The sequence below is a fragment of the Mercurialis annua genome, linkage group LG1-X (genome assembly GCF_937616625.2).
Source record: "Mercurialis annua linkage group LG1-X, ddMerAnnu1.2, whole genome shotgun sequence".
Lineage (NCBI taxonomy): Eukaryota > Viridiplantae > Streptophyta > Magnoliopsida > Malpighiales > Euphorbiaceae > Mercurialis > Mercurialis annua.
Window position 1 is genome coordinate 2,101,778 of NC_065570.1, and position 11,018 is coordinate 2,112,795.

The 11,018-nt window shown below is 31.8% G+C and overlaps 1 protein-coding gene across 1 annotated transcript; it reads left to right on the top strand.

Annotated features, from left to right (window-relative positions):
• Nucleotides 1–1,364: 1,364 nt before the first annotated feature.
• Nucleotides 1,365–3,368, top strand: LOC126665338 (transcription factor WER-like). The gene is made up of 3 exons (XM_050358108.2): nt 1,365–1,503; nt 1,589–1,718; nt 2,769–3,368. Exons 1-3 carry the CDS (start codon nt 1,365–1,367, stop codon nt 3,364–3,366), a joined length of 867 nt encoding a protein of 288 aa, XP_050214065.1. The 3' UTR covers nt 3,367–3,368.
• The last annotated feature ends 7,650 nt before the right edge of the window (nt 3,369–11,018 follow it).

Consider the following 11,018-nt stretch of genomic DNA (forward strand, 5'->3'; position numbering starts at 1 on the left):
ATTATTGGGGCTTGAAGTACTAAAAATCTAGGGCTAGCTGGTACTGTGTTTTTTCTTTGAAATTTACACTCTTATTCAATTTGGTTTAGTCATATAACCAAACAATAGTGTGAAATTATTTGACTTTTAAACATATTATATATATTCTTCTTTGAAATTAAAACTCCTTATTCAATTTGGTTTATTCAGATAACCTAACAATAGTGTGAAATTATTTGACTTTTAAACATATATACTACCTTAGGTAAATATTGATTGGATCGGAGGTTTCTTATTGAATAATAGCAAATGGTCGGTTCAGTTAAGAGTTAACCAACTTAGCCAAAATTGATTTAACCGAGTCGATTAACTCATTAATTTTAAAAATTTGGTTAAACCGATAAATGTCAGCAGAAATAAATAAAAATATAAAATATTCAGCTAATCATAAATATTAAAATCTTAACCTCGTTAAATTAACTGAACTAACTAAATTTTAATTAAACAAATTTAGCCATTAATTAATTCAATTTAACGAAAAAATTGCTCACCCTGGCTCCAAGAAAATATGCGGGTAATTAAATTTAAGAGTATTCAAATTTATATTTTATTTCAATTTATTGATTAAACTTTAAATTTATTTATTTTACAAAATTTTACTTTTATTTCACCAAGAAGGATTCAAGTTTTGATTTATTTCATTTTTTTTTATTTTGGTGATCGAAAATCCTTCTTGATGAAATAAAATTAGAGTTCAATCATTAAAAAAATAAAATAATGTTTGACAATCAAAATAAAATGAAACGAAAGTTTAGATACTCTCAAGATTAATTATCCAAGAATATGTAATTAGTATAAAAATAAGAGTAAATTACTTTGAAACTCCCACATATATTATAATTCACATTTTAGTCTTTCGTATTTAAAAATCAAACGATTTGGTTTCTCATTTTTATTTCCGTTAATGATTTGGCCCTTTGTCCATTGTTCTTGTTAGTTAACCTAGTCAAAGGATAAAAAAAAAAATTAAAAATGATATGGTCCCCATTTTTATTATTGTTTACGATTTCATCCTCCAAATTTGAAATTAGTTTACCTTAAACCCTTTGACTTGGTTGACTAACACCAAAAATAGAAAGAGAGATTAATTTGTTGATAGAATAAAAAATGAGGGATCAAATCGTTTGATTTTTAAATAAGAAGGATCAAAATGTGAATTATGACAAATGTGAGGGGTTTAAAAGTAATTTACTCTAGAAATAATCCCGAACGTTCATGCACTCGTGTGTCTTTATAAATAAAAAAGACAACCCCTTAGGAAAAAAGTGTCTCATGGTTGAAAACTTGTAAGATCGATCTAACTTCTAAGAAATTAGAAGATAACAATGAGGAGAGCTTCATCTTCATGGTCTGACCAAATTTCTGTGAGGAGAGGAACATGGAGTCCTGAAGAAGATCACAAGCTGATTTCTTACATTAAAAGATATCGGATTTGGAATTGGAATGAGATGGCCAAAGCTGCTGGTATGTAAGAAATTATTAGCTAAAATATAAGTTTATACAGTTAAAATATAAAATTTATGATTAATTATGGATGATTTTTGTGCAGGTTTGGCTAGGTCAGGGAAGAGTTGCAGGCTTAGATGGGTTAATTACCTGAAACCAGATATAAGGCATGGCAACTTCTCTGAGGAAGAAGAAGAAACCATAATCAAACTGCATGAAATGTTAGGAAATAGGTATTAATTTCTTACTCTAATCTCTCACAGATATTAATTTCTTAATAGTCAATTCATGTTTAGACATGATCATAATTATACTTTGAAAGTGATCAATTACATGCATTAATCAATTCATGTTTAGACATGATCATAGTTATACTTTGAAAGTGATCAATTACATGCACTTGAAGAACATACTATGAGAGTTAATTGGAATTAGGGTTTAAATTATATATTGATCACATTAAATGTCCATACTGTCAGCAATATGTATACAAACACAGTCCATGATTAACTTCTCCTCAATCTCATAGATTTAGCTTTCCAACTTAGTAAATTAGCAGGATATTATAATTTGAATTAGTTTTCTGTTTAGTTTTAATGCATAAAAATAAGTGGTGCTTCGATAATAAATTAGCAGGATATTATAATTTGAATTATTATTTTTTGTGCTTGAAGAAGAAGTATTTTTGCATTTGCTTTATATCCACTAACCTAAGACAGACCCGTATTTTGTTTGTAAGCAAAACAACAACATAAAAATGAATCTCACTAGATTATGTATGTTTGTTTATTATATTTTAGTTAGTTGAGATGGAACATTCAAATTTGATACAACATGATTGGCAAATTTGGTAACTAATGCGGAGATTCATTTGTAAATCACAATTTAATTGAAAATCTAATAATTGATCTTTATTTTACATAATATAAAATTGTTAGGTCAAAAATTGTTTACGATATTGGAAACAAACAAGTCGAATAACCACATAAATTTTCATTACCACATAAGCAATTTCTGATTTGAATTGTGTAGAACCTCTAGTGTTTGGTTACCGAAATATACGAATAAAATAATGATAACGTTTCGTAAAGATTACAGTTAGTAACCGTAAATCCGTAACAAATATAACCCGTCATCAATCCTAATTACATGTTGAAATTACTATATCTGCAATTGTTTTTCTTTTTCACTTCCTCAAAATCTTACTTAACCATAGCAGCCTCATTAAGACCGACTTATCAAACTCTCCACTCACGAACTTTCTTTCTTTTTCTTGAATTTAGATGGTCTGACATTGCAGCCAAGTTGCCTGGAAGAACAGATAATGAAATAAAAAATTTCTGGAATACTAAGAAAAGGAAACTTGAGAGGAACAAAACAAAAACAATATCAAATTTATTGCCAAAAGTTCATAAATCTGGTAATACCTCAGCTACAAATGTTCAACATAAAATGGAGGATTACAATGGGAAAAATAATACTATAGAACAGACAAGAATGTCTGAATCTAGGCTCATGATCCAACCATATCCTCCATGTGATGACTTATTTGTCTATGCTTTTTTATGTACAATTACAAACCAGGACCCTCATTTGAATGATAATTTGTCTGAATTATCTGGACCAGAAGAGACTTTTTTTAGCAGGCAGCAATTAAATCCAGTGAGTACCGAGCAGCATGAGGAGCCTCTTCAGTCACCTTCATTATCTCTTTCTATGTCTGATGCGTCCGTTGAGCGGAACGTTGGGCTGATCGGAGAGCTTCAACCGTATACTATGATGGAAGACGAGTATGCACTACAAGATGATGGAACCATAGCCGCAAACCTGCGTCTGGAATCGGAGCTTGAAGAGTTTCTTCGCAATGTTCATCTGATATAGGAGATTATCTTGGTTCATTATCCTTTATGATCATATGGTAAATTTGGGATAAGTTTGATGTTCATGCGGTCGGCTTGTATTAAATATATATATATGTTAAGAACTAGGTAGCACGGACATGGATAGAATGAGGAATCGCCACACTTGGACATGGGCACAACGAGGAATCGCCACACTTGGACATGGGCACATGTAAATACTGTTATTTTATGTTAAAATGAAATTCCGTGTCTGAAGCGCCAAGACTCCGACTCGTTTCCGAACTGGAAGACGTTGAGTCAATTAAGTGTCTGTGCTATCTAGAATAAAAACATTATATTTGTGCTCATGAATGCCAGAAATGAAGTTTTGTTGTTTTGATATCAGAATATATTATGATTGGCAACTAAATATATACATATGAATCACTGTATATAAGAACTAGAACTTTAGATCCGGCAAAACTGCCAATTTTTGTCTCTAAATTACTTAAATCTATTGCTAATAGATTTTTTTTGAAAGAAAACGTATTAAATATAAATATCATAATACATCGAAATCCCAAACTGAAACATCAGACATAGAAATGGACACCCTAGCAAGAGTATGAGCAACCATATTTGCCGATCTTCGGATATAACTCAACGACTATCAGTGTAATCCTTAAAAGAAATTGGCACTCGTTGACAATGACACCAACATAAGAACGATTCTTCTGCGAAGAATAGAAAGCCTCAACTAATAGCAACGTATCCGTTTCAAACTGAACATTGTGTGAAACTAATTCCTTAACCATGATAAAGATTCCTTCAAGCTTATGGCTGATGCCGCAAGAGGTTCTTGTAATCCTTGCATTGAACGAGCTCTCGCCCCAAGGAATTTGCCATTATGATCCCGCAACACACAAACTATACCTATACGATGATTGGCTCGAAATAAAAGCAGCATCCAATTTGCAGGTGACATGACCAACTTGTGGTAACTGCCAAAAGATGGATGGAGGCACATTTACATGATTGACAATTGCTTTACCTAGTTGAGCGGATTTCCAACTCTGAAGGAACCTCAATGCACAATGTACTAAACGAGTGACCAAATTACCACGACCTCGCCAAACAAGATCATTTCGATTCTCCAAAATTCCCAAAGAATCATAACATGCTGCTCTTGTTGAGCAACTGGTTGTGATATAAACAACTGCATCCACTGGCCAAGAGTTGTTAACTGACAAACATCTAACTGAAGACCAAGCTGATAGAAACATGAAACAGCAAATGGACATTGGAAAAGAATATAGAGAAGTGATTCTGTCTTGGGTGTCCATAAGACTACTTATCTAGGTCTTACTTGTTTAATAGGCAGGAAGACAAAACAATTTTTTCTTTTATCAAGGACAGGGTTTGGAAAAAGATTCAGAGTTGGAAGAACAATTATTTATCAAAAGCTGGTAAATAGATACTCATCAAAACTGTCCTACAAGCTCTCCCAAATTATACAATATTGGGTATCTATTTAATTACTTTAGAGTTGTGTGCTAAGCTTGAAAGAATGCTCAATTTCTTTTGGTGGGGGAGCGGCAGTGCTAGTGGAGGCCTTCATTGGTATAAATGGGATAATGATAAATAACTCGCTCTCACGATGTTAAAAACTGAATTAACCAACTAAATTGCAATTGTGAAGGAAACTCAAAGATTACCTAAATTCTAACTGGCTCTCATGCCGTTATGCTTAAGTTTTTATTACCTAGTTCTATTTAATTAACAATCTCTCAGTTAGTTAATTAAACATGAAACATGAATCAGTCTCTCAATTTAATCCAAGTATTAGGGTTAATAATCGAAACACGATAATAAATCAACCAATAAATTCAAAATCAATCAATCATATGTTTAAACGTTCATACCAACCCTTGAACAAAAGGTTTAGCTATCCATTGTCATACTGACAATAACAATGGAATTGTTATACCTTGAGTACATAAGAAATACGAGATAAAAATGGTGAATGTATGTTGTCTTAAGTGACACAAGACTTTCCCTCTAGCTAGTTTTATGTCTAAGTCCTAGTAACTCTAAATATATCTTTTCTCTACACAAATGAGGTTTATTTATAGAGCCACTAGGAGTGGTGCTCAAGCCAAAAAGCTATGTGTTTTTAAGATTCATGAGGGTATTGGTTTTAGAAAAGTGCATGAATTCAACCTTTCTTTTCTCTCAAAACAAGATTAGCGAATCACTACTCATCCGAACTCTTTAGTTATTCGTCTACTGAAAGCTCGTTATTTTCCTACATCTAGTTTTCTTTCTGCTAGATTGCACGGTAACCCTAGTTATGTGTGGAGAAACATAATGGTTGCTCAAAGCTTGGTTAGATTTGGGAGTTCTTGGGTCATAGGGAATGGACAGTCAGTGTCTATCGGTGGTGAACCGTGTTTGATGAACATTGATAATCCATTTATTACGTCAGATTTGCATCCAAATATTTTGCAAGCGAGTGTTTCTTCTTTGCTAAAAGTCGATGCTAAAGAGTGGGATCATGATGTTGTTACGGATTTGTTTAATAGTAGGGATGCCTTTGAAATTGTTAGTATCCCTCTTGTGCATGAACGAAGTGCAGATTCTCTTTGTTGGAGGCTGGAAAGACGAGGAATATACTCGGTTAGGAGTGGTTATAAGCATCTGATGCAGAATCGCAATTATGGTAGAAATCTGGATACATGGATAAGTTGGAAGGCTTTATGGGCTCAGCATATTTCTCCTAAAGTTAAAAACTTTCTCTGGCGAGTTCTATCTGGCTGTTTACCAACTAGAGATGCTTTGAGATTGCCAATAGATATTTAGCGCTAAAACTAGCTACGAATTTAGCGACAAGTAGTTTAATCTAGTTAGTCACATATTGAGAAATTATTATATAGATTTGGTCTACCACGCCATCCGTGGAATGAACTAATCACATTATAGCGCGTCATTATTATATAGACTTAGTCTACCACGCCATCTGTGGAATGAACTAATCACATTATAGCGCGTCATTAAAATGATGACATTATTGTAATTTCGTTTGTTATTTTTTTACACTTTTTAATAGTAATATTACAATAATGCCATCATTCTAATGACGTGTTATAATGTGATTGGCTCACTCTACGGATGACGTGTTATACTAAATTTATAACTTTTCTTGACATATTCACATAAAAGCTAATAAATTTAAATTTTAGATAAAATATATTTATCAACCTACAACAGTAATTTGTTAGTTAAATATATCATGATTTTATTTTTTATCAAATATATCCGCAATTTATTTAATAATGACATGGCTAATAATATATATATATATATATATATATATATATATATATATATATATATATATATATATATATATAATTTAACATATTTGGTATAATACAACATTTTTTTCGTACGTAGGTAAATTAAACTAAGCATGAATAAATATGTGATATAAAATCTATTGTTATATATTTCTCCCGTTCTAATAGAGTTGTCCACTTTATATTTATCACATAGTTTAAGAAAACACAATTATTGTTTTTGATTTTTATAATATTTTCTCTATTTTCTTACTATATTATTTATTTAATGTAATCTTCATTTCAAATTACTTATAAATATGAATAAATATTAGTTCATTTAGTGAAGTTTAAATAGGAATAATATAAGCAGATTAAATTTAATTTTGTTTTTGAAATGAATAAGAAATTTAATTAGGATAAAAAAAAATTGAAAGTGAACAATTCTATTAGAACGGAGAGAATATGTATTATGTAATGTTTCAATTTAGCCACCATTATTTTTTTGACATAATTTAGCCACCACTTTTATACACAAAGGTTAAAGAAATTCTTAGTAATATTTATTTTTATGTATCCGATTTTTTTTTTCAGTAATTGATTTAATGGTTAAAGGATATTTACTGTATAAATTAAGATACGGAAATATAAATATGCAATTGCCTCTCTACCTCCATGATAATTCTACTGTCTTTCCACATTGACTCAGATTATTTTCCTTATAGTCAAATGGTTCATAAAGTAGCTAGCTAATTAATAAGTTGAGCTAACCCAAGGCGCAGGTAAGGCACTTTCATTCCGAATATATCAATCTCTTTTTTTTAAAGAAAAGAGTGATAATTCATGCAAATATTATACTTCAATTCATGGACTTAAGACAATCAAATTTCCTATCAAGAAATACAAAAAGTGCCCGGATATTGACGCCATAACTCGTGTTTTCAGAGTCCGATCGGACTGATCCGAACATCCCTAGAAACTCGAGTGCCTACAGCTTTCGTGAGGAGGCACGGTGAAATAGCTATACACAGACCAATATTGGTGGATAAAAAATCTATGCATGCTTGTATCCATATATATCCATTTTTTTATAATGTGATAATAAAAAGTAAGGATTTTTACCCAAATAACCAAGGTTCAATGTTCATTTAAAACCCTCATATTTCATTAAATCTTCACACATATTAAGAAAAATCATATATATTTTTTTAAAATTTATATTTTAAATTAAACATTATTTGAATTAATTATCAAAAAAAAAATTATTTGAAATTTATGCGGTCCACATCATGCATTATTTATATTATTATATTTATATTTCCTCTGTTTTTTTTAGTTGTCCATTTAGCAAATTTTATTTATCTACAAATAGTTGTCCATTTAGAAATTTCATGTGAGCATTAAAAAAAAAAAAGAAATTTCATGTGATATTAGCTACTTATCTTCCAAGTTTACCCATCCCTCATAAATGACTCTATGTTTTAATTTAAAAGGCATTTATTTACTAATAGGGCTATATTAGTATTTTTCTTTATAAATTAAGACAAAAGAAGCACTATCTTGGTATGTGCAATATTGGCTAAATGGACAACTAAAAAAGAACGGAGGGAGTATATAATAATTTTTTTCATATTTGATGATTGAATATTACGAGAAAAAAAATTAATTTTAGCATTTATTTAAGGCTTAATTACTTAAAAACCATCCACCTTAAACTTTTTTTTTGTTTATACCTTGACCTAGAAAAAAATTCATTTTTACCCTCACGTATGTGTTTATGTTTCACCTCTACCCCGAGGCACTAAATTAACCTCTTTTCATTTAAAAAAAAGTTTAAATTGTCCTTCATTTAGAGAAAAATTCATTTCTAATTAAACTCTAATTAGCTTAGATTAAAAATGAAGAACTATTTTAAACTTTTTTTTAATGAAAAGAGGTTAATTTAGTGCCTCGGGGTAGAGGTGAAACATAAATACATACGTCAGGGTATAAATGAATTTTTTCCTAGGTCAGGGTATAAACGAAAAAAAAAGTCAAGGTGGATGGTTTTTAAAAAATTAAACCTTTATTTAAACATGCATGTATCCGTATATATTACATATTTACGCCCCACACTATGTGGCCTCTTCAAACTAAATTATGAGACCTTTTCTTTTCTTATAGTTTAAAATAGAGAAGGTATCAACACAATATCAACAACATTTAATAAACTGGATATTATTTTTCAATCTTTTATATTAATTTTTATTTTTATATATTTTTTATCTTTATTTTTGCTCATAATTAATCAATATTTAGTATTTACCATATATTTAATTTTAAATTTTTTTCATATATCAACATAAAACAACACAAAATCAACCCAAGACCTCTAACCATCTTCTTTATTTCGGCAAAGTTCTTTGGCATCTTATTCTCCTCTGGGAGCAGCTCTTGTATAAATTCGGTCACATCATCTACTAAAGCTACTGACCCACTATGACGACATTTGATGTCCAACATTTTAACAGCCGCAGACAACGGAGAGTGTTTGCTATTACCGGGGCATACAGGTTCTTCAGCCGCACGCATCATATCATAAAAATGTTTAGCTTCGTTATTCGGTTCCTCCTCCGTGAACACTACTTCTGGCCCTGCAGCATCGATAACCATTCTCTGAACAGAGCTGAAGTCGTCTCCCCCCTCATTTTCCATGTCAACGTCATACTCCGGTAGCTGTGCAACGGGACGGGGATTTAAAACATTTCCCTCCCCATGAAAAACCCACACTTGATAATCTGCCACAAACCCTTTCTGCAGAATGTGTAGTTTCACCGTTTCGACGTCTCGATAACTCGTATTTTTACATCTTGTCCTAGGACAAGGGCATTTAATCTCGGGCCCACTCATGCACGCGGGATGGCGTAAAGCGAAATTAACAAACTCCTGCACGCGCTCGGTAAAGCCTGGGTATAGCAACCCGCCCTGGAGCCGTCTATACATCCAACTTCGGTCTGTATCCATTTCTGTATCACAGATAATTAGGAGGGGTTTTCGCTCGGAAATAGCAAAGTCAATGTAATTGACTGCTTTAAAGGTATGGACCTATCCCATTCGCAAAACTGGCGCCCCTTAACTCGGCCACGATATATGCCTAGCAACGGAGAAAATATTCGGCAGCCTTCCGGCGTCGTTCTCCTTCAGTGCGATATTTAGTATATGTGGTGTAACGCTAATTATATATTCCGCGAAGAATAAGCGTTACAGAACATATACTATACATCCACCCGGAGAACAAACGCTGGAAAACAACCGAATATTTTTCTACCGCTACTAGACATATATAATTTTTGTGGTCGAGTTACGGGAGGACCAGTTTTGCGAACTGTACAAACTGTACAATCCCGTGTCGTTCAATCGCTTGAACACACGGGACGGGAACTCTACGGCTAGGTTTCAATTTTATTCGGTGGGAATAAAATCGAGGTCATTTTAGGGTGAAACAGCTTATAATAAAATTAAATAATTATATAAATTAAAATTAAAATTAAAATAATAACGGTACTTACTTATTGCAGAGCAGAACCGCAACAGATAAAAAAGATCGATGAAATGTGAGACCGCTGTAACCAACTGACGGTATCAAACCTATCACACAATTAGTTTTAGAATTTTAATTTGTTATCATATAATTAATAAATAAAATAATTTTCTGAAAAAAAAAATTGGGCAGCACTTCCCCTAAAAAATGATTATCGCCCATTTTTCAGGGAAGTCCTGCAAGTAAATTACAACAATACAACAATACACAATTAACCTAATCAAATAATTAAACCTAAAATAAACCTAAATTTGAACAATTAAATAATTAACCTAATCAAATAATTAGCAATATTAATCTAACAATTAAACTAAAAATTAACCTAAAAATCAATTATTTTAATTTATTAACAAATTAACCTAAACTAACAAAATAGCCTACTTAACCTAACTAAATTTAATTAACTTAATTTAATAATAAATCTTAACCTAACAATTATTAACCTTAATCTAACAAAATAATTAACAAATTTAAATTTAATTAACCTTAATTAAACTTAATTAACATTAATCTAACAAAATAAATAATTAAGTAAATGAATCTTACCTCTCTGATGCCAGAACGGTGCTGGCGACCACAGCAGACGGACCGAGGCAGAAAGGCAGCGGCAGGCGGTGGCAGTGGTAGGCGGCAGGAGAGAAGGAAGCCACCAAAAACACAGGAGAACGGCGCCGGAAATAAGGGCTGAGCGAAGGGGAACGACGCCGATGCAGAGAATGCCGGGGAAGAGGAGAATCGCCGGGGAAGAGAAAAATTGCTGCTGCCGTTTTCTTTTTT

Bases quoted from the DNA above. Each gene is read 5' to 3' on its own strand.
- LOC126665338 (XM_050358108.2), top strand. From the start codon at position 1,365: ATGAGGAGAGCTTCATCTTCATGGTCTGACCAAATTTCTGTGAGGAGA. The intron at 1,504-1,588 runs GTATGTAAGAAA...ATTTTTGTGCAG, and splicing joins TGAGATGGCCAAAGCTGCTG to GTTTGGCTAGGTCAGGGAAG. The intron at 1,719-2,768 runs GTATTAATTTCT...TCTTGAATTTAG, and splicing joins CATGAAATGTTAGGAAATAG to ATGGTCTGACATTGCAGCCA.